Source organism: Microtus oregoni, unplaced genomic scaffold (genome assembly GCF_018167655.1).
Source record: "Microtus oregoni isolate MIOR12 unplaced genomic scaffold, Mior012 000005F_ref0000423, whole genome shotgun sequence".
In the NCBI taxonomy this organism is placed as follows: domain Eukaryota; kingdom Metazoa; phylum Chordata; class Mammalia; order Rodentia; family Cricetidae; genus Microtus; species Microtus oregoni.
Genome location: NW_024543064.1, coordinates 22808892 through 22831890, shown reverse-complemented (window position 1 = coordinate 22831890; position 22999 = coordinate 22808892). Strand labels below are relative to the sequence as shown.

The following is a 22999-nucleotide window of genomic DNA, read 5'->3' as shown; positions in this document are numbered from 1 at the left end:
GTCTGGGCGCCAGCTGCAACCCTGGCGTCTTGCATTAGCACCCCCATAGGCAGGCCACAGAGCTAATTCTGCTGTCGCTTGTCAGGGCATCAAGGGAGAGCGAGGATACACTGGCCCTGCAGGAGAGAAGGGCGAGTCGGTAAGCTACAGCATGGGATGGATGGAGGGCAGGGAAGAGCCCCCTCCCCGCATCCTCTTCATCAACAGGGTTGGGACTTTCCTGTGACCCCTGCTGCCCCTGCCCCAGAGTCACTGCAGCTGCGTCTCTGCACCAGCTGGTGGCTGCGGAGGCGGAGGCTGTGAGGAGATCCCAGCAGGCTTCTTGCAGAGACGACACTGAGGAGGGGAAGGGCCCAGTCAGCTGGCAGAATTCCCCCTCCTGCCAGATCAGGGCCAGGAGCCTTTTTCTCTATTGAGGCCACCTTCATGGGGGTCCTACACCGAACGAAGGTGCTGGGACAGCTAGCACATGAGGTCACAGGCTCCTGAGGGACATGACTCACCCAGTGTCCTGCAGCCAGCTAGGGAGTTAGTGGTGAGGAGCCTGGCCTGGAGCCCAAGTCTCTCTGGTGAGGAACCCCAACCCTCATATCTGGGACCCGCCAAGCTAGGATGGGAACCTTACCTCTCCCCCTCGCGAATGTCAGCGAAACCTCATGGGACTCTGCCAACAACTGTCACACTTTTAATCTGCAACAAGATTGTCTCCTAGGCATGCTGGGTATTCCGAGCCCTTCTGAGGGTTCTGCACTGAGCAAAGCAGGCCCTGCATGCCTTGCCCTGCAGCAGGAAGCAGATAAAACACGAGTAGATAGAAATAGCTATGGAGAGAGCTGAGACCCCTGAGCCTGCAGGGTGGGGGTGGGGCGTGGGGCTGGAGTAGTGTGAGGATGCTGTGTAGACGAGAGGGGGGGGGCGCAGGGGGGGAGACTCTCAAGGCTGAGTTCCTAATGGGGGTGGAAGGAGCTATATGGTGTCTGTTCACAGAGAACGGAGGTCACGGGTGGGGTCCTGGCAGGAACGGCTTGGAGCTACTCCCGGTTCCCTAAGGGCTCAGCAACACGGAAGGGCGACCAGTGGTGGGCATTCCAGAAAGAGGGGACAGCAACGCTCAGGCCTGGGGGTGACAGCAGTCTGAACTGAGCAAAACACAACAGAGGGAGCGGGAGAGGGACAGGAAGCAGGCAAGGGTGGTTGGTGATGGGTTACAGGATGCCTGGGAAGCCAGCAGGAAAGCACAGACTCATTCATTAGACAGAGGGGAGCCGTTCGAGGCTCTGAGCAGGAGAATGGCGTAGTAGGAGCCGTGCCTAAGAAGGAGAGATCAGCTGCTGTTTGCTGGCAGCTTCGAAGTGGGACAGGAGGTAGTAGGATTAATTAGCAGACTGGTTCCAGGGAACCGAGGGGCCTGGGCTGAGAGTCTTATCAGCTCAGGACACGCCCACCGCGTACCCTGCCCATCCCCAGGCCTCACTCCTCCTGTTTCTGAATGACTGATTCTGTTCCTTTGAGTCCCCAGGGCCCACCAGGATCTGAAGGCCTTCCAGGTCCCCAAGGCCCAGCGGTGAGTGAGTGGGCGGGCCAGGGAGCTGTGGAGGGGGCGGGGGAGTCTCCTGACTCCTCCCTGTGGCCTGGGGACTAGAAGGGTGGGTTTCAGTTATATTCTTCTCTGTGGCGACAGGGTCCTCGAGGAGAGCGAGGCCCCCAGGGGAGCTCTGGTGAGAAGGGTGACCAGGTGAGTGATGCCTGGGGGCGTGCGTGGCTGAAGGGGCTGGGGGTGTGACTGAAGGGGCTGGGGGCGGGATTGAAGAGGCTGGCCACTAGTTCTGGTTCTCCTACCCACCCTCCCACCTAGCCAGAGCCTCTCCTACTGGCCATCTTGGGTAGATGAGGACAAAGCCTGCAGGCTGCTCCACCCGTTCCTCTTCCCACCCAAGTGGCCAGGCGTAGGGGTGACCTCCTCACTTCTTCCCCTAGGGATTTCAAGGCCAGCCAGGCTTTCCAGGCCCACCGGTGAGTAAAGACACAAAAGTTCCCTGTAATGTGGTCCCATTGAGAAGAGCAGGTCTGGCCAGTCCCCCCTGGACGAAAATGAACCTGGGGAGGGGAGTCAAGAGATGGGAGGACAGTGTAGGTGGCCGGACAGTGTAGGTGGCTGGACCGTATAGGTGGCCGGACAGTGTAGGTGGCCATGATAGATTCTAGAAGCCAGATATAAAGAGCAGACCTTATGGGTGGCCACAGAGGACCAGACAGACAGAAGAAACACACAGAGAAAGAAAGGAGATGGAGCCCCACTTTTATTCCTGCCTGCTTCTTTGTCGATCCAGGGTCCCCCAGGATTCCCAGGCAAAGCTGGAGCCCCTGGTCCTCCTGGTCCCCAAGCAGAGAAGGTGAGCAGAAACCCACATCTGAGCCAGGAAGCTCTCATGACTCTGTTCAGGCCTTCAGGAAATCCACAGACAACTCCATTGCACTAAGGCTGGGCTCAGCAACCAGTGGCTCCATGGCCCTGCACCCTCCCATTGCCCTCCCCTTGCCCTCCCCTTGCCCTCCCCACACCCTCTAGCAGCCTCTGAGTATCCTGGGCTCCCATTTGCCAGGAGAGTGGCAAAAGCAGGGTGGGGAAGGAGGCACAGGAGCGAGAGAGGTGGGTAACTAGACTGTGACAGGCTGGCTCTGCCTAGCTTCGTTTCTCAAGAGAGAGCAGAGAGGGCAAGGAGCCAAGGGAAAGGATGGAACCGGGATCCCTTGAATGAGGGCACACCTAGAGGTGGAGCGTGCCTCTCTCCTTAGGCTGACCCCAAGGGCCAGAGGACACGGGAGTCACCCGTGACTTCGTGATAAGACAGAGACAGCAGCCGTGGAGAGCCACACTCGTTACTCTGAGACTGCCTTGTTAAACTGGACACGTAGCCCTACTGTGGCTTGGAGAGGACACCCTTGACTCTGTAGAAGCTGGGCCTCCTTTGTGTACCGGGTGGGAGCTGTCAGAGACCCCAAGGTTGATGTCTGAGCTTTGGATGGAAGAGGGGGTGCACAGGGAGCTGTGATGTTCTGTAGTCTCCGGGAGCCTCTTTCCTCTGACTGTGAGAAAAACAAGTGAGAAAAAAAAAACAGTGGGGGAACCCAAAAGGTAGGGAGCCATCAGAGCTGAGTTCACCACTGGAAGAGAGGACAAGCCCCTCACTGCTTCCCCAAGCCAGGAGCCATCAGCCATAGGAAGATCTCTGATAGCTGACAGCTCCCTCTCATCCCTTCCCTGTGGAGTCCTTCTTAGGCTGATCATTGCAGAGAACCCCAAACTGTTGGCAGGAGATGCTCCATCACAACGCTCAGTGAGGCCGACATTGGTTAGAACTGTGCTGACCCCTTCTGGTGGATGGCGGTATTGCAACACTCCTGGTTTTCTCCCCTGTAGTTCTTTCCCTTTTCTGCAGCCCCCTCCACAGATGCTGATCCAGGGCTGTGCCTCTCTCTCCTGCCCAGGGGAGGTAGCAGCCTTTCCTTAAGCTTCTTACATCCCAGTCCGCATGCCTGTTCTCACCGCTGCCCTGCTTTGGGCCTTAAGGGGCCACCCAGGGACTGTGGCTGTATTTGCAGGCCGTTTTACAGTCCCTGAGCCTTTTATTAGACAAAAGTTCATGTAAAATCTCAAATAACACAGACACAAGGGAAGATGCTCTGGATAAAACCTGGAAGAAGGTTCTGAAGTTCTATCCTCTGGGCCAAAAACCTACTTCATGTGCCCAGCTTCAGGGCTCCCCAAAACAACCCCTTGGACCCTGAGATGTGATTTGAAAGGCACTGGGCCTGCTTGACAAAGTGCAGCTTGCTATTCAGGGCACTTCCCAGTCAGGTGACCACCGGCCCAGCTTCCTCTCCCAGTCCATCAACCATAAGGGCCCCAATACCCAGGTCAGGCAGCCATGTGACCACGTGCAAACCTTTCTGCCCTAGGTCCCCTCTAGCTTCCTCCTGCCCCATCCCAGGCATTCTTCAGAGTGTGCCACCTGGTGACACTTCTGTGGCATTTTCCCTGAGCCCCAGCCACCATGGGTCTCCTACCCTACCCTTGGGCTCCGCAGCCCCATCTTTGCAAAGCAGATATGGGGTGTTGCGCTGCCATTGGCTCCAGCAGGTCGTGGTACTCGAGGGGTCATGCTACCCTGGAGTGCAGGAATCTCCCCCACTTTTTTCTCCTTGAGGTGTTAGAGTCCACAAACACGGCATGTCATTAAAGTGATAAAGATTAAACACATCCACCCATCCAGGTGCCAGTCCCAGGGACAACCCTGAGAAGAGGTTGGTCTGAGCAAGTTCTTTCCCCATAAAGCAGTGAGGAAAATGGTAGTGGTGGTGGGGCTTGGCAGACGAGGACACATGCTCATCAGGTCAGGACAGAACTAGGGCTGGGAGCCAAATGCCTTGACTTCCAGGGGTCCGTAGTCCCCTTTGCCCTGATTTCACTGGGTGTTCTGGTTTCAGGGCAGTGAAGGGATTCGAGGTCCATCGGGCTTGCCTGGTTCCCCTGGGCCCCCAGGCCCTCCTGGGATTCAGGTGAGTGTGTGCCCTCAGCGCCTGGCAGGTATGGGGGATGGAGTGAGTGCCTGTGTGAGCAGATACATGTGTGGCAGGGATGTGAGCTGGGTAAGAGGTAGAGAGAGCCGTGGGGCTGGATCCGCCTTCCAGAGATAGTACAGCATCCAGAAATTCCTTTCCCCTGTCTGCAGGGCCCTGCTGGGCTGGACGGACTGGACGGGAAGGATGGCAAGCCCGGCCTGAGGGTAAGATGGGGATGGGGAGTGGGGTGGGCAGGACCCCTCCCTAACCTTCTCCTGATAAAGTGTGCTGAGAAGTCACCCCTTCATCAGGGTGCCTAAGTGTCCTCCTAGGCCGCTCCTTCTCCCAGATGGCATCAGACTTCTCGGGTCTCTCACTCCTTCTAATAGATTTAGCCAGGTTCAGTGGATTGGCCTCAGTGAAGACAGAATGGTGACAGAGATGCCATTTATATTCCAAAACTTGGGCAGCTAGAGAAAGGAAGCTAGGTTCTGTGGAGAACCAAGCTGTAGCCATGACAGGCCTGAGCAGGCCCTGGCTCCTTGGTTGAGTTTTTTTCTGGAGAATCTGTGAGAGATGGGAACATGGCATACAGGGAACATTGAGGTAAACTCCTATCTTTAACCAAAGAAAGAAAATCTGGGCCTACAGAGGGGCTGGGACCCATTCACAGTCCCCAGCCCGTCAGAGGCCGAGCCAGGCTGAGTTCCCTCTGCCCCACCAAATCCTGAGATGGGAGACTCGGACAAGCAGAGGCAGAGGGGAAGGAGTTGGGTGGAGGCCAAACCAAACTTCCTCAATGCTCCTTCTCTTTCCCTAGGGAGACCCAGGTCCCGCTGGCCCTCCTGGACTCATGGGACCCCCGGTAAGTTGAGAGCAGGAAGGAGCCAGGAGCTCCGAGCCTCCTCCCAGCCATCCTCAGCCTCCCAGTTCTCACGCTATGACTGTGATAGACTCCATTGATTTGGCCTGAGCAGGAGGGTATGGGGAGCATCTCAGAGGAGGTAAGAGAAACATCTCCCTGCTTTTTCTTCCAGGGTTTCAAGGGGAAAACAGGGCATCCCGGCCTCCCTGGGCCTAAGGTAAGGGGGACTCTGGACAACGGGCATCCCTATTCTCTTCAGGCCCAGTCCAGCCAGACATGGCAACCCAGCCTGGGTCTAGGATGTTGCCTGGTCCCAGAATGAGATGTTACTCCAGCACCCTAGCTTCCTAGGGCACTAGGGTCTGCTGACCTGGGTCAGGACTCTGCCACCTATCAGTCGAAGGGTGCCAGACACCCTCTGGTCAAAGCCAGGGCAAGGTGGCAGAGTTCACTTTATCCAGGCTCAACAGAGGGTGGAGATACTAAACTCCACTGTCCCCTCTCTCTTTTAGGGTGACTGCGGAAAACCAGGTCCCCCTGGCAGCAGTGGCCGGCCAGGTGCAGAGGTAAGGACTGGGGTTCTGTGCACACTGCTGTCACACAGCCTTGGGCTCTGCTGTGTCCCAAGACGAAGCCTCTCCTTCCTCACACTGGCAAAGTGGCTGCCTTCTCTCCTTGGCTTTCTGCTGGGAAATTTCACCCCACACTGCACATCTTGACCCTTCTCCATCTTGAGAGCTGTAACTGGTCCCTTCCCTAGAAGGACAATTCCACAACCACCCAAAAGACAAGCCTGGCCTTCTTAAGCCCTGGAAGGCTAGGGTCAAAGTTCAGAGCTCTGTCCAGCCCTCTGGCCTTTGCTGCAGGCCACTACCCTCAACCCACTCCTACTGATCAGCCACACATATGCAGATCAGTTGCTTTCTGTGTCACCTCTTTCTTTCTTTGACTCCTGCAGGGTGAGCCTGGTGCCATGGGACCCCAGGGACGACCAGGACCCCCAGGCCATCTTGTGAGTTAAACTGGTTTTGTCTCTGCTTCTATGAAATAGGATGCCCCTGGGGATGGGGTAAGCTGGTTATGCCACAGTAGCTGTCCTAGCCAAGCAGAGGTATGAGGGGCTTCAGGCTCATCTGACTCAGTGGTTTTTGCTTTTTGCCACTTTTGGGGTTCAGTGTGCACACTCACATTTGCTGACCAGACACGAGTCATTCAGTTAGTCAGGAAGTAGTTATTAGCGATCTGCTGCAGATCAGGGCCACAGGGAGTCAGACAGACAAGGGCCCTTATCCCACAGGGCTTCCCAGCAGGCACAGGAAACATGTGTCTGAAAGGGGATGTTGCAGGGAACACCTGGGAGGTGGGGAACGCTAGGACAGCAGTACCCAGCCTGTGGGTTGAGATATCAGATACTGGTGTATCAATTCATTATGATTCATAACAGTAGCAAAATCCCAGTGACAAAGTAGCAATGAAATGATTTTATGGTTGGAGGTCCCCACAACATGAGATATTAAAGGTTGAGAACCACTGCTTTAGGGGAGCCATTGCTGGAGAAGGGACATGGATACACAAAACCAAAAGCAGCCGGGGGCTTGATGTGTCTGAGGGACCTGAAGACTGTCACACTGGGGTAGCTTGATACATGTGTGACCGGAAAAGCTGAACTTTGAAAACGATACCTCTGTGGTGGGTGCAGGCAGGTATGCCCAGGAAAGGGCTGGTAAGTGGCAGGTGGGTGGCTGGGTGGTGGGAAGGGAGAGGGAACAGAGGGCTCGGGATCTGGGGTGCACTCAGAGGTGGGGAGCTCGCTCTGAAGCAAGGGCGAGCTGAGCGGTGGAAAGAGAGGGACCAAGAAGTTCTGCTGAGCGCCTGGGTGGGCAGGTGGTGGTTTTGCCATTAGGGGGAATTGGAGAACACATTTATTTAGCAATGCTGTATTTTTCCATCCACTTTTCTCATCAGTGACACAAACGGCTGCCGATTGTGGCCTTTGATCAGTGTGACGGCACCAAGCCGACAGGGGCCCCGAGAGCAAATCCACTGGCATGCTAGTATAGCACGGCTGCATAATTTCCAGGAGGTGTTTGGGAACATTAAAAATAGCTCATGACAAAAAAAAACAGGAATTCTCAGGTCCCCGTTTTGTGCATCTCAAGGACTACAGAGGCTCTGTGCTGGGGATTCCAGGGCTCCCCCCAGGCCCGTTCACATTAAGTGTGAGAGAGTCATACACTGGACGGTGGGCCTGGTAGAGATTCTACAGGGTGGGGGGCTATGGATGAGGACCTGCTGGGCTCCCCCGTCATTCCTCTCTTCCACCCTGGTCCCTGCTATGTGCTGGTCCCAATGAGCATCCCCACCCTAGGAGTCTTACATGAGTAGTATAGGTGCCATGGTGCCAGAATGTTCTGGAAGGGGTGTGGAGGGATGTGCTGTGGGGAGGAGCTGAGCACTCTTGGGTTCAGAGAAGGTATTGTTCTGCTGAGGGGAGGTGACCTTTGGACTGTGGGCATCTCAGATACAGCTCCAGCAGTGTCAGGAGGGGACAATCTGGGGGGGGGGTAGAGTGTCATTGCTTCCCAGAATGTGGGGCTACAGAGCGTTCCCATGTGGGTGCTGGGTCAGCCTTTCTGTTCTGTCCCCAAAGATCTCCCCCTTCCGTGATATGGAAAAGGACTTTGGAGACAGCTGGATTCCCTTCTGTCGCTGTAGGGGATGGGGGACATGATCTCTGGTACATGTTGTCCCTGTCCTTCACCTCTACAGTGTAAAACCTCCATTACTGGTTTTCCCTCCTCTACAAAACAATGGGAGGCTGGGCTGCCTTTAGGGAGCACAGGGTCTCGGGAGAGGTCCCGGCTAGTGGTTTGTCCTCCCCTGCCTTTGGCCTCTGCACCTCACAACCTAGGTGCACCCGTCAGTGAGCACTGGGCACAAGGGTCCTGTCTATTCAGCCCCTCCCACCTCTGCTCTGGAACCAGAGCTCCTGGTAGAAGTTCAAGTGTAAGATAGGAAGGAAGGGGAGATTTCGGGAGGAGAGCAGAGCAAATGCAGTGTAGGGATGTTCCTGCTTTCGCGTACACCCCCTCCAGCCTGGGCTTTAGGCCAAACCCCTTACCATGCTTTGTCTCCCCTGTCCCTAGGGGCCACAGGGGCCTCCAGGCCAGCCGGGTCCACCTGGGATCTCCACTATGGTAAGTGATTTTCTTCCAAGTACTTCCTCGAGGAACATTGAACATTGTCTTTTCTGCTGTGGGCTCTTTCCAAAGCCAACGGATGGAGAATGTTTTTGTCCTCCCTCCTTCTTAGCAGCAGCCTCTCACTTGTCCTAAAGATCTCCCTTCTGGGATGAGGCAAAGGGTGGTTCAAGGCCATCCTAGGGCCATCTGCCCCTGTGGAGCCTGGCCCCAGGAACATGGTGGTGGGGGTTGGGTTCTGCCTCTGGACTCGTGGGTTCTGCTTCTCCTTTCCCCGCTCACTTTCATCCTATTTTCCAGGGCCTGAAAGGAGATCGGGGAGCCCCTGGAGAAAGGGGTTTGGCAGGCCTCCCAGGCCAACCTGGCACACCTGGACACCCTGGCCCTCCGGTAAGACCCCACATCTTATAGCCCAGCCCAGGGGAGAGGACTTGACTTTGTCCAACACACCTGGGAGCTCCAGGAAAGGAGAGGGTGTTAGCATGGCAGGGTAGCAGCATGGGCCTGTGTCTAGGGATTGTATTGTATCCTGAAAGACAAGCCCTGCAAGCCAGCACTAAGCCAGCTGCACACAAGGGCACTGCCTCTGAGGACATATCATCAACCTAATGCAGACCCCTTGACGAGGTGCCAGGAAGAGAAGACTTCGTCCATGTGTTGGCCCTGCCCCTGCCCCAGTGGAGCTTGTCAGTAACCACAAAAAGTCTTTGAAAATGCCAGGAACCAGAAATACTGTGCTATTACTGTAACTTTCAGAGCGCCGCAGAAGCCAGACTTGATCTCAGCCCGTTTAGCATTCAGAGTGATGCTATATTGGTCACTGACTGTGCCGAAGCGAGCCTTAGCTTATGTTGGATGTGTGTTTTCTCTTAATGTGTTCTGCAACACTATTTGGAGGTCCAATTGTCCCTGGGGTTTCAGATGAGGAAATGAGGGTTCAGTGTGACTGAGCTGATGGCTCTGAGTTACACAGCTAGTAAATGGGAGAGCTGAGACTTGATCCCCAGCCTGTTTCACTGCAAATTCTGCACCCCTTCGCCATTGCAAATTTTGTGCCCCTTCACCAACCTGCGCAGCTTCCCCTCTATAGAGGTCCAGACAGGCAAACCACATGAGTGGAGCTGATTGCTGGTCTTGGGCATGTAAAGGTTCTGAGAAGCCAAAGAAGGGGGCCCAGGACCGGAGCTTTCTCACCAAGCAGACTTTCCTCCAGAGCACAGTAGCAAACCAGAGCTAATTGTTAGTCCCTGATGAGATGGATGAGGACATGCCATGTGGTCATGGTCACTGGACCTATTTCCCAGAGGGCCAGGGGTCAGCACTCACGCTCACTGTGAACTCCACCCCTGGGGATGTCATCCCTTCCAGGCTCCCTCCCTCCCTGCAGACTCAGGAGCTGCCAGGGCCCTGGCAGCCTCTAACCCTTGACCTGCAATCACAGATTTTCCTTCTCCAGCAGCCACCAGAAAGGCCTGGGCAACTCAGGGGGTCAGGGGCTGGACAGCACTGAGCTGTTGTAGTGTCGTGGGGGAAGGAAGTAAGTCAGCTTGTCCTTGCCAGTCTCACTGAGGACAGAGGCTCACCGTTCATGTAGCCCTTCAGCAAGCATTTACTGCACAGCGAGAGCCAGGGAATGCATACAGTTCTCAAGAAAAAAAGACACTTCTGCCCTCGCTCCGGCAGGTTGCAGTGGGTAGGGAAGGGAACTGCAGGATCAGGGTTCCTTGATAGAACAAAGAGGTGTGAGGGAGGTAGGGTGGGGTTGACTGACTGCTCATTCTGCTTCTAATGCTCTCTGCTCCCCAGGGTGAACCTGGGTCGGATGGTGCGGCTGGCAAAGAGGTACAGTTACGCTGCTCTCTCTTCCCCTCAGGGACATTTCTTCTTGGTCCTCATCTTGTTCTATCCCTCATTCAGTAAGCGTACGCCATGGGCACAGACTATCTCCTATAGAAACTATACCCATAGTTTCCAATCTCAGGTTGATTGAAAATATTCAGGGACAACTCGCATGTGTCCCCACGCCTGCTCACTGTCTTCCCTGACCACGGTTCCCTACACGACAGCGTTTCCACTGGTGGTCGTTGTTAAGCAGGTCAGAGGTGACGCAGAGCACACAGACTGGTTGGTACACACAGGTTATACCAAGTGTCACACCATTTTACAAATGGGACTCGAGACAGACTTGGGGATACACGGAGATCCCGGAACAGTCCCCTACAGATATCCAGGGTCAATTACATGCAAGAAGCTGGTAACTCTTGTTCTCATGGAATAAGAGGACCCTGTTTCTGGTCAGAAAGAGATAACAATGATTAATAGTCTCCAAACAAACGTTCCCTGGGCCCCCGCCCGGCCCTCTGCCCTTTCAGACTGGCCTTCCCACTCTGACTTCTTGTCATATCAGTTCATCTGTGATGAGGGATCAGCCAATGCTATCAAACAAGGCCATGCCCCTGGGGACGTCATCCTCCCTCCCAGCTGTCAGCCCCTTCTGGTCGGAAGGGAAGCTGTCATCTCTTCCCACACAGCCCAGCTGGACATAACCAGGGTCCTAGGGTAGAAAATGGTGGTCCTTTCCACTGCACCTCCCCTGCTCCCACCCCAGGGAGCCTCAGTGATGCTGCCCAGACTTGACCCCAAACTTCTGCTTTCTTATAGGGACCTCCCGGAAAGCAGGGGCTCTATGGACCTCCTGGCCCAAAGGTGAGCGACCTCTTGCTGGGTCTGAAAAGAGGTACTCAGGAACCCCAAGTTGCAATTGTAGCCACAGAGGAAGCCTAGGGTAGACAATAGTCAGGAAAGGGAGATGTGACCTCACCTGGGACTGTCCCATCTATATCTTAGGGAATGGAGGTCTCACTAATCCCCTCATCATGGCCCACTCTGGCTCACTCCAGGGCCTCTGGGTTGGTCTAGAAGTAAAAAGAAGTCCCTGGACAGACACTCCCTTTGCCTAGTCACACTGATTCTAGAGTGTGGAAGCGGTGCTATGGGACTCCAGGAAGGACTCCTAACTCTAACTGGCCGTGAGGGAGGAAGGCTGCAAGAAGGACAGGAACATTCAGCATAGAAAAGTAGAGAGGTAATCATCAGGGCACTGAGGCTGGGAAGGCCTTCCAGACAGCAGATTCAAGCAACATGGTAGAACCAAAGAGTGACAGGCAGCTAGAGCTGGCAAAGGAAGGTGTGAGGATGGCGTTATGGTCTTGCCTGGGCAAGGAAAGGGACCTTCCTACTGAGGGTATGTGGGAGCCTGAGCATTTCCCAGCAAAGGGTGATGCGAACATTGCCTTCCAGAAGCACTGCTCTGGGAGGTGGTGAGACATAGGAGCCTGTATCAGCTCAGCTGGGGATGCTGGGCACCTGGGGAAGGGGCTGACATACTGTGACAGACTTGGAAACAGTCAGTAATGCTGTCTGTGACTTGCTGTCTTTGTAGGGTGACCCAGGACCTGCAGGACAGAAGGGCCAAGCAGGAGAGAAGGGACGATCTGGCATGCCGGGGGGACCTGGCAAGAGCGGTTCCATGGGACCTATTGGGCCACCAGGTCCTGCAGGAGAAAGAGGCCACCCTGGGTCCCCAGGGCCTGCAGGGAACCCTGGATTGCCTGGTTTGCCAGGCTCTATGGTAAGGGGAGGCCAGCAACCACGGGCTGGCACATGGTTACTTTAGCAACTCCTGCTGACATTCTTCAGGAAAGAGCTCAGCTCCAGGTGGTGTCTAGTTTTTCATGGGAAAGTGGGGGAGCTTCAGGTGCCCCTCCCATCCCAAGCTGCATTTTAGCACAAAATGTATTGTACTATTTCAGGGTGGGTAGCACTTTGGATTAAGCCTCCGTGGGAGGCTCCCAGGACCTTTACCCTCTGCTCCATCTTTTATTTCTGGAAATCAAGTCTGTTCACTGGGAAAGTGCCAAGCTTGGACGTATAATTGAGGCCAGGTTTCTTCTCTTTCATCAGGGAGACATGGTGAATTATGATGACATCAAGAGGTTCATCAGACAAGAGATCATTAAAATGTTTGATGGTAATTGGCAGCCGGCTGGGTGGCAGTGGGTAATGTTTGCCCTTACCAGCCATTTCTTCACCCGGTCCTGCCTTCCTTTTCCTTAAAGCTCCAGTGTCCTCCCCTTCCCACCCTCGCACATTTACAGACAGCAGGTGACAGGCATATGCTCACCCATCCATCAGACCTCCCTTGTCACCTGCTCTGTTCAGAGATGAATCGGTTCTCTTCTGCCCTCCCGATCCCCCACTCGAGCAGAGGAGGTTAAGAAAGCCAATTTCAAAGGAGCCTGTGTAGTGGCACTTCTGAGGAGAGGGGCGAGCAGGCAGAAGGTGCCGCTAGGGTTGGTTTGAAGCCTTTTTCCTGTCTGTGTGCTGTGGACTCAGGGGAACATGGATGCTGGGCGTCCTGCTTAGGAAAGAGACCTCTCTGGACCACATTCTGAAGCCAGTGGTGGACCAAGGGTGATGGTTACAGGAAAGAGATGCCCAAATCAGATCCATGCTTCTGAAAGGTCTGAATGGGAGGGCACATGGGGGCCACAGCACAAGACCTCCCTCGGGAGAGCAGCCCATGCTCCCCAGCCTGATACTTCTCTTTGGAAGCTGTCCCATGCTGGTGGCATGTCTGCAGCATCTGCAGCCACTCTAAGCACCTGGTTGCCCAGTGACCTGGCCTTTGTCTTTCCTTACAGAGAGGATGGCTTACTATACCTCCAGGATGCAGTTCCCCATGGAGGTGGCAGCAGCTCCGGGCCGGCCAGGGCCGCCTGGAAAGGATGGTGCTCCAGGCCGGCCAGGTGCTCCAGGGTCACCTGGGCTCCCTGGTCAGATAGGCCGAGAAGGACGCCAGGGTTTGCCAGGAATGAGAGGTAGCTCTGCCTTCTGGATCTCTGGGGTATAGGGTATCTGCAGCTGTGTGTGGGCTGGCTGTTCTCTCTCTCTCTCTCTCTCTCTCTCTCTCTCTCTCTCTCTCTGTGTGTGTGTGTGTGTGTGTGTGTGTGTAGCAATTCACACGGCTATCATTTCTCTACTTAGAGATAGAACTTAACTTCATTTCTGTTGTCGCAGGATTACCTGGCACCAAAGGTGAGAAGGGAGATATTGGTGTTGGCATCGCAGGAGAAAATGGTCTTCCTGGTCCCCCAGGTAGGAGAACCCAGTCTTTCAGACCATGAATTCAGAACAACAGAACCCACCCTCTCATCACCCCCCCCCCCCCTGCGCTTCTTTACAACATAATGATTAGAACAGCAAATAATGCCAGGCTAACTACCACTTACAGAAATGCTCCCAGCTCAAGATACAGTGCTAGGGCCTGAAGGGGAGGAGTGGAGAGAGAGACTGTCTACCTCTGTCCTCAGCTAGGCTCGCATTATGCAGTGTGTGTGTATTGGGGGAGGGACTGCATGCAGTAGGGACCAGAAATCCAAGTCTCAGACCTGTTTGGCGTTTACTGGTCTTGTGATGTTGATGGGGTCACTTAAGCCCTCAGAGTCGTTCTCCAAGGTGAATGGTCAGAAAGTTGAGCGTGGTTAAAACCTGGTGACCAAGCCCTGAAGCTCAGCTTCGCTACTTACCCACGGGTATTACCCACGTGGGACTTTTTTGAGTCCTGTCATTCTCCTCGGGAGCTATTTTGTGGATGCAATGATGTATTAAAGGCTCACGATCCTTTTTCCTGATACACAGACACTCCCAATAAAACCAGCCAGATGTGTGGCTGTCCTTTTGAAATCAATATGAGGAGCAGGCAGGTCTCAAAAAAAGCATGATTCAACCTGGCAAATATGCATGAAATGAAGGTGTTACTGGTCACAGCCATTGTCTCTTGTCATCTGGGTCTCCTGATTTCCCTTCTGTGGCTCTTCTCTCCATAGGTCCTCAGGGACCTCCCGGTTATGGCAAGATGGGCGCCACAGGGCCAATGGGTCAGCAAGGCATTCCAGGCATCCCCGGCCCCCCAGGCCCTATGGGCCAGCCGGGGAAGGCTGGCCACTGCAACCCCTCAGACTGCTTTGGGGCCATGCCAATGGAGCAACAGTACCCCCCCATGAAAAACATGAAGGGACCTTTCGGCTGAAACCACCACCTGCACAGAGATGAAGGACTCCAAGAGGAATTAGTGGGCAAAGCTTACGGACTCTGATGGGTTGTGAATGTTTGTGCTATTCTTTCGTTTGTTGTTGTTGCTGTTAATATTTTTTTTTAACAATAAAGAAACAAAACTATTTGTAACCCCATTTCCATGGGGTTCTCCTGGTGCTGCAGCCGCGTCTTCTCTGTCATTTGGTCCTAGGGTTACGAAAGGATGTGTCCCCATGGTCTACGGCCAGCCTGTAGGTTTGTGTTGTGCTAGGCACAGGCCGTCCACTTGCCCTGCTCTCTCTCTCTCTAGATACCACCAGGGCACACTTGCCTTGGTAGGGAAGAGGTACTGCTCAATCTCCGGAAAGAGTCAAAAGCAGGTTCAGAGACCACCGAGACACGCTCAGAAAGGTTGCTCCCTGTCTTCTTTCTGAATGAACTCAGTATTTGGTAGCCCATTCTCCTTTGTGTGGCCTGAAGCTGAGCCAGCTTGCACCTGGGAGATGTCACCCAGGGCTGAGGAGTGCTCATCCGCCCGGACACCCCTCTATGCATGCAGGCTCTTCTCAATGCCCCAGTAATTTCATGACTAGAAAACCAGCACAGACAGGAGGAAAGACTGCCTCGGCCCCTGTCCAGGCAGCCAGGGGGTGCTTCTCTGGGAAATGAGATGGAACCTCTTGCCTGTGCCTACGCTGGGCTCTGTCACCAGCCTTCCAGCTTCAGGCAGACTTTTTAGACTGCAAACAGTGCCTTTTGTTATTGAAATGTTCGTGATGTATGTCTCAGGCCGGGCCTTCAGAAATAGCTGGGGTTAGATCGTTGAGAAGGGGTCCCAGGCAAGCCACGATTAGATCTAAGCTTGTGGTCTACCAACTCCACCAGGGGATTTCTATCTGCTGTGCCCTCCATATGTAAAAAGGACAGGAAGAAAAGAAGAAGACAATGCACTGCGTATTCTAGGAGCGCTCTGTCTCGGGCGTCTTTCTTCTTTGCTCCTCAGATCACTGGTCCTGATGGGCCGGCTGCCCTGGAGGAAGCAACAGGGTACATCCAGGGGGACTTCCAAAGAAAGCCTATTTCACTGGCCCTGGCCTTCTGGAGGGCTTATTCAAGTTGGATAAACTTCAAAGGGATCACAGAGCAGGCTCAGAAATGTGCTCAAAGTCTAGATGTTTATCCAGACTGCCTGAAGCCTTCAAGCTGGCTGTTACATCTCTCCAGAGCTGGCATTTCAATACATTTTTGAACATTCCCTTCTCTGGTCGGGTACCAGCCTATGGGTGGCTCTTCAGAACCTTTGCCCTATTTTTTTTTTTCTGGCCTGACACAGAGGTGTGCCCGTGGCCAAACAATGCTAACCGGCAGGCTCCTGAGTCTGCCAAGTGCCTCCCCATTCTGCTCTTAGAGCCAGGGGAGTCCATTCTCTTTTCATCTCTCACCAGTAACTCTCAGTTAACTCTGGTTCTAACAGAAAACATTAAAAAGCAAATACATCATCATTGCATTGAAGTCACAGCCAGGTTTTAGACGCTGGGTGAGGACAGATGTTAAAGCGCTCCCATTGGAAGGCCTCACTTCTACTCTCGGCCCAGCCTGCAAAGCAAACTGGAGAGGGGTCCTGTGACCAGAAGCCTGCTGGCACAAGTAGAAAGAAAGAGAAGCGAGGACCAGCTGTTGAATCCTGCAGGTTGGCTCTGAAAGCCAGGGGGGTAACTGACATGGGAGACACACCGGGGAATCGAGCCTAAGAAACGGTGCTTCCTTCGCTTTCCTTCCTGGGGCAAATCCATGCCGCTCTTGGGGATTCTACGACAGGCCAGGGTTTGTAGGCTTTTGTGATCTGGTGGTTGTCTCCCTGGAGTTTGAAATTGCTGTCTTTTCTTGGACCATGAAGAACCAGATGGAAGCTGAATTTTATAGTCTCTTCTTCTGTGGTCAGCAGAAAAAAAAAATCTGTGCATCTTGCTCATCAGCTCAGGAGCCATGGGCTGCCCGGAAAACAGGGAGGGGTGCCTTCTGCTCTCCTCGGCAACGCTTCCACTTCCCACTCTGCTCCTCCGTCTCCACTTCCCAGTCTGTTCCAGACTTTCAAGGTAACGCAGAGATCATTCAAATTGATGAAGTCTAACTTGAAGAGCCTGTTTCCTTTTCCTGGTTTGTGCCAGGAACTGTACTAGGCTCTGGGGAATCCTGAAAGAAACTAGACAGCTATGGACTCAGGCCCCACCATGACGACAGAGACAGCAGTTCATTAAATGATTACAACAACAAGGGATGGGGGGACGGTACCCTGTGGCTGGGGAGGTGCAGCGCTGTGGGACCTCACTGTCTAGACAGAAGTTGATCCAGGCACAGGGAACAGCATGTGCCAAGATCCAGAGATGACTGAGCGCAGCAGGTGGGTGGGGAGGCCACCGGCCGTGGGGCTGCAGTCCTTAGCACGAGCAATGGTCACACGGTGGGTAACCGCTGGTGAGTTTTAAACAAAGGTTTGCCTAATGAGGAGTTTGCGGGTTGCAGCGTGAAGAATGGACTGGAGAGCCCTTAAGTTATAGTCCAAGGCTGTTGCATATTTATTCTGCAGAGAAAAAAAGAATCCCGTGTTGGAAGCCTGGAGAGCTGAAATCCTCTCTTTTGTCAAAATATTTTCCTTCCACCACACTTCAACACAATTCAGTAGCATTCTCGCTTCACACGAGGTCTGTTAACCCCTTACAAGAACAGCTCTTTTTTTCTTTCATACTGTTCCCATGGTGCCATGATGTAAGGGGCCAGGGGCCAGACACCTGCGTGCGTTGGTCTCATTTTACAATGGGCTCTATGGAAAGCGGGAACACCTCCCTCCAGTCCACAAAATCCAAAAGGAATCCAAACTTCAAACCTGGATCTAGTTGGAATCAAAGCGAATTCCATAATGAGGTGGGTGTTGGTGTTCCTTCCCAGCATGCCACACGGGGAGCTTGGCACCCAGCCAGGTGGCACTGGGGGAAGAAAGATTTTCCAGTGTGAGGCCTTCCATTACCAAGCTCTGCTTCTCTGATGGTCAAGCACATGCCTTCTGTGATCTCCAGAAAACTCTCGCTTCCCCGAGAAAGGCAGCAAGCCAAGCTTTCTCTCTCCTTCTGCCAGAGCTGAAACAATAACAGGAAGACCCCACCCACCACTGTCTGCTTCAGGTGGTTAAGGTTTGGAAATGAGAGCGGCTGGTTTTTCTCTCTTTCATCTGCCCCTCCAAAATAAACACACCTGCGCCCCCGCTGGCTTTGGTTGGTGTCTGGCTGCTTGAGAGGCTCCTTGGAAGCTCCTCCTGACCCCCAAGTAATGCAGACCTCCGGCTGTGAGTTCTCCTAAGCCTTTTTACTGGGGTGTAAGAATGCAAAGAACTTTCCTGAGGTGGGCGAGATGGCTCAGTGGTGACTGGCAACGCTGGTGACTTGTTCCCATCCCTGGGACCCACGTGGTGGGAGGACAGAAATGACTCCCTCAAGCTGTCCTAAGACCTCTGCACACTGGCTTAGGCAGGCAAATGCATGCACAGGTGTGCATGCATGCACACAGATGCATTCATAAAAGGATGGACATAGGTGGTGGTGACCCCTGAGCTCCTGAGGAACTCAGACTAAGGTGTCTGTGGAATTAGTTGAGTCACATGACCTCACTTCGAAGGTGAGGTGTTATTCTTTGACCTTCAGCCCCTTACCTCAAAACTGCTTCCTTTTTGAGATTTCACAGATCAGTCCCACCCACAGTTTCTGGAAGACACTATCCCATGAGAGGCTGCATTTGCTGAAAGTATCCTCTTCACTGGGGCCTGCTGGCTGACTAAAGGCAGGAGCAAAGCGTGACGTCTCCATTTTTATTTTACGTGTCTCCTTTTGCTACTTCAGACTTTGGGTCTGGGGCCCGGATGGCTCAACAAGGAAACACAGCTACTGCCAAGCCTGATGACCTGGGTTTGATCTTCCCGGCCCCACATGGTGGAAGGAAAGACGTGATTCCACAAAGATGTCCTCTGACCTCTACATACGCATGTCGACACACGGGTGAGTGAACTCATCCACAGCACAAAATAAACAAGATGTAATAAAACCCTTGAGTCAAATTCCTGCTCATCTCTGCACGTCAGCGTGTTAATCATTTAAGGAATGTTCTGCAGCACTGGTGATCTTCCCCATTCAAGATGGAAGACAGCAAGATAAGAGGGACTGAGGCATCTTCAAGATTTGCAGAGATGCCATAACGATCGCTGGAGAACACAAGGCAGGCGTTAGGGGATTGCGAGAGCAGTCACGTACTCCAGGAGGCAGCTTAAAACCATCAAATGAGGGAATTTCAGCCAGCAATCTTCTGCATGTAATGCTTAAAAATGAACCATAAGAGTACTTGGAACTTTAATCTGGCCACAAAGCTAAAAGGTATACTGAAGACGGTGAATATTTCGGGCAGCTGTCCCTTGCCCGAGGTGAACTCCCAGTCACACATGCAGTCAACTGCTGCCTAGCAAACGCCCATCCTAGGTTTTAGGCCACATGGAACTGTGAACAGTGGCGTTAACGGACTGCAAAGTTTAAGTAACGGTAATAGAAAGTGGCCATTTCTCCCTCGGTTGGCCAGAAAAGTTAGGGCACACGTTTTGAATCGAAAGTTCACCTCATCCTGGGACACTCACATTTGGACAAGGACTTGAAGTGACCAGTTCCCTCCCCAGTTTGTTGGTTTTGCCCTGCCCCCACTCCCAAGCTCATTTTTTTTTTGTGTTCCAACGAGTCTTTATTTATAGACACTCAACTCTGAATTCATAGGACTTTCATGTATCGTGAAATGAGATTTCTCAAAGCACTTAGAAACACAGAGCCCATTCTTAGCTCACAGGCCATACACAACAGATGGTGGGGCTGACCTCTAGTACACAGTCACTTCCTAACCTCTGCTCTAAGTAGTTTTGACATTGATTTGCTGGCATGGACATAATGTCTACTTCCTTATTATGTGACATCAGTAATATACAACTTGCTTAAGGCTTTGTCTAAACTGCTGGTGTATAAATTTTTAAGACAAAAAAATTTAAAATTATTTATATGTTAAAATTAAATGCTAAGGAAACAAACTGGTCAAGTTTCATTTATTTCTTGACACAACATCTATACAGCTCACACACGCAGCAGGACGCGCACCTTGGCTTCACAACAGCACCAGGCTGCACTTCCGGTTATAATGCAGCAGGGGCGGGGTGGCTGGGAAATGTACATTTATACACTTCATAAGTTAAAGGTGGCTACACTATAGGCCAAGCTCATTTTTTATTTTATTCCCATGGGTGTTTTGACGGCACACCTGTGCACAGCACAGATGCAGTACCTGCGGAGGCTGGAAGGGGGCAAAGTGGAGTCATAGACAGCTGTGAGCTACACTTGGGTGTCAGGTCGGAGCCCAGCTCCTCTGGAAGAGCAGCAAGTGCTCTAACCGCTGAGCCACCTTGTGCCTTCCCCTTCACGCACTGCCCTTCCCTTGTGCTCTGGTTTCGCCCCACGCTCCCTAACCTGCTGGCCTCTGAGACTTTGTCGAGTAAGGCACTCTAGGGAAAATGTCCCTAACCTGGGGCTAACTCATCCAAGGACTGGGGCAGATTTCCAGTTTTCCAGTAGACTGCCAACTACCAGATTTTGGGTTTTTGTTTTTAGACAGAGGACGGCTTCAAACTGGGAATCTTCCTAGAGCAGAGTGTTCACACCTTCAGCACTTGGAAAGTGGAGGCAGGAGAATCAGGGATTCAAGGTCAGTCTTGACTATGCAGCAAGTTCTAAGCCAGCTTGGGATACAGAGGTCCCTAAAGGTAGGGGGCCGGGTGTGGACCAAAACCATCCTTTTACCTCAATTTCCCAACTGCTGGAGGATGGAGCTGTTTGTTTATTGTTTGTTTGTTTTTGAGACAGTGTTTCTTGGTGTAGCCCTGGTTTGTCCTGGAACTCACTCTGTAGACCAGGCTGGCCTCCAGCTCAGAGATCTGCCTGCCTTTTCCTCTCAAGTGCTAAGATTAAAGGTGTGTGCCACAACACCTGGTTGGCATCTGGTCCTTACATTGTCCTGCTCCAGAAAACAAGAGCAGTGCCTAGAAATCTCTAATCATTGCCTTAAGCTGGAAGAGACCAACTACTGATCTGACTCCACCTTGTCTTCCTGACTTGTCCTGAGTCACGCACTCTTGCAGTTGCCCTGGATTCCAGGAATTACAGGTCTGACTGATAAACACTGAGGCCTGAGCAGCAGCAGCTTTGATACTACCCAGAAGGTTCTGAACCCACCCCGAGGTAATGATTACCCAACCACAGCCAGAGCAAGACTGCTTGGCCATGCGTTTCTTGCCACCAGTCTTTTGTCTGTTCTTACATAAACTCAGAACTCTTGCTAGCGCCTCGAAGACAGGACCGAGGACACTGGTTCCTATTCCTCAGCATGATGGCTGTACAGAATCAACTTTTTTCCCTTGTTTACCACTTTTTTCTGTTTTGTCTTTTGGAGTGAGTGGCTGGGCATGATTTATTGAGTCTACCACACCCAAGCCAGACTCCTGGCCTAGAAATTCCACATGACATATTAATAATAGCACTGAGTTGTTAAAATATTCTGAATGGCCGGGCGGTGGTGGCGCACGCCTTTAATCCCAGCACTCGGGAGGCAGAGGCAGGCGGATCTCTGTGAGTTCGAGACCAGCCTGGTCTACAGAGCTAGTTCCAGGACAGGCTCCAAAGCCACAGAGAAACCCTATCTCGAAAAAAACCAAAAAAAAAAAAATTCTGAACTTGGCCTGAAATCTGGCTTCTCCATTAAGTTTTTAAAATTTATTTATGTGTATGACTGTTTCTGTTTTGCTTGCACATATGCATGTGAGCCATGTGTGTGCATGCTGCTCTTGGAGGGCATGATCCCTCAGAAGAGGGCAACTGATCCCTCAGAAACTGAAGTTATGGCTGGTTGAGAACTACCATGTGGGGTGCTGGTAACCAAACCGGGTCTTTTCTTTTTCTTCTTCTTCTTCTTCTTCTTCTTCTTCTTCTTCTTCTTCTTCTTCTTCTCTTCTTCTTCTTCTTCTTCTTCTTCTTCTTCTTCTTCTTCTCCTCCTCCTCCTCCTCCTCCTCCTCCTCCTCTTCTTCTTCTTCTTTTTTTTTTTTGATTTTCGAGACAGTGTTTCTCCGTAGCTTTTTTGATTCATGTCCTGGAACTAGCTCTTCTAGACCAGGCTGGCCTCGAACTCACAGAGATCTGCCTGCCTCTGCCTCCCGAGTGCTGGGATTAAAGGCGTGTGCCACCACCGCCCGGCTCTTTTTCTTTTGTGGTTTTTCAAGACAAGGTTTCTCTATGTAACAGTCCTGGCTGTCTCAGAACTCACTCTGTAGACCAGGCTGGCCTCGAACTCACAGAGATCTACCTGCCTCTGCCTCCTGAATGCTGGGATTAAAGGTGTGCACCACCACTGCCTGACTCATTTTTTTTTGAAACAAGATCTTGCTATGTAGACCACATTTGCCTTGAACTAGTGATTCTCCAGCCAGCAGCCTCACATATACTGAGATTACAGGGATGCAAGACTATGTCCCAGCTCATCATTTCTCTTTCTTATACTCGGAAAATCATTTAGCTTCTCCAGTCCTCCGTTACAATTAGGTAATGACATTTATTTCAAAAGACTGTGCTGGTAACTGAACAATATTGCAGGACTTGCCGGATGTCTCATAGTAAGCATTCAAAGCACGTCGATGATAATAACAACCATCAACACCTACTGGATGCATGCCAGGCGCTAGTCTAGGTACTGAGTCCAAACACAAGGGCTGGAGAGCTGGCTCAGCAGTTAGTCTGCTGTTTCTCCAGAGGACCCAAGTTCAGTTCCCAGGTCGATTGGCTCACAACTGCCAGGAACTCCATCTCCAGGGGATCTGACACCCTCTTCTGGCATCCACAGGCACCTGCAGTCACATGCACACACCCACACACAGATACAGACAAGTAATATAACTATAAAAAGAACAGGATCATCCTGCAATATACATGCCCACTTTATGACTGCATGTAAATCCTAAAAGGGAACTCGTCAACATAGCACATTTTATGACAAAATGAGATACAGTGATGACTGATGACTGGAGTGTGCTTGGGAAGGCAAGGTATCTTAGATGTGGTATCACGGATGCCACCTACCCACAATGTCGTATTTCAGCTGGGACCTGAATGAGACAAGAAAGGAAAATGTGGAAAGTTAAGGGGAGAACGCTCT

The 22999-nt window shown here is 52.5% G+C and overlaps 1 protein-coding gene across 3 annotated transcripts in view; it reads left to right on the top strand.

The window, feature by feature from the left end:
- The window catches only part of Col16a1 (collagen type XVI alpha 1 chain), a 52871-nt gene extending 37974 nt beyond the window's left edge, over positions 1 to 14897 (top strand). For all 3 annotated transcript variants that reach the window (XM_041651777.1, XM_041651775.1, XM_041651776.1), the window contains 20 exons: positions 86 to 139; positions 1520 to 1564; positions 1682 to 1735; positions 1978 to 2013; positions 2331 to 2393; positions 4489 to 4560; positions 4734 to 4787; positions 5384 to 5428; positions 5601 to 5645; positions 5941 to 5994; positions 6387 to 6440; positions 8575 to 8625; positions 8929 to 9018; positions 10435 to 10470; positions 11290 to 11334; positions 12071 to 12259; positions 12592 to 12658; positions 13332 to 13508; positions 13708 to 13785; positions 14517 to 14897. In XM_041651777.1, coding sequence (XP_041507711.1) covers positions 86 to 139; positions 1520 to 1564; positions 1682 to 1735; positions 1978 to 2013; positions 2331 to 2393; positions 4489 to 4560; positions 4734 to 4787; positions 5384 to 5428; positions 5601 to 5645; positions 5941 to 5994; positions 6387 to 6440; positions 8575 to 8625; positions 8929 to 9018; positions 10435 to 10470; positions 11290 to 11334; positions 12071 to 12259; positions 12592 to 12658; positions 13332 to 13508; positions 13708 to 13785; positions 14517 to 14719 — 1512 coding nt within the window. In that variant the 3' untranslated portion in view covers positions 14720 to 14897. The remainder of the gene's footprint in view (positions 1 to 85; positions 140 to 1519; positions 1565 to 1681; positions 1736 to 1977; positions 2014 to 2330; positions 2394 to 4488; positions 4561 to 4733; positions 4788 to 5383; positions 5429 to 5600; positions 5646 to 5940; positions 5995 to 6386; positions 6441 to 8574; positions 8626 to 8928; positions 9019 to 10434; positions 10471 to 11289; positions 11335 to 12070; positions 12260 to 12591; positions 12659 to 13331; positions 13509 to 13707; positions 13786 to 14516) is intronic.
- The last annotated feature ends 8102 nt before the right edge of the window (positions 14898 to 22999 follow it).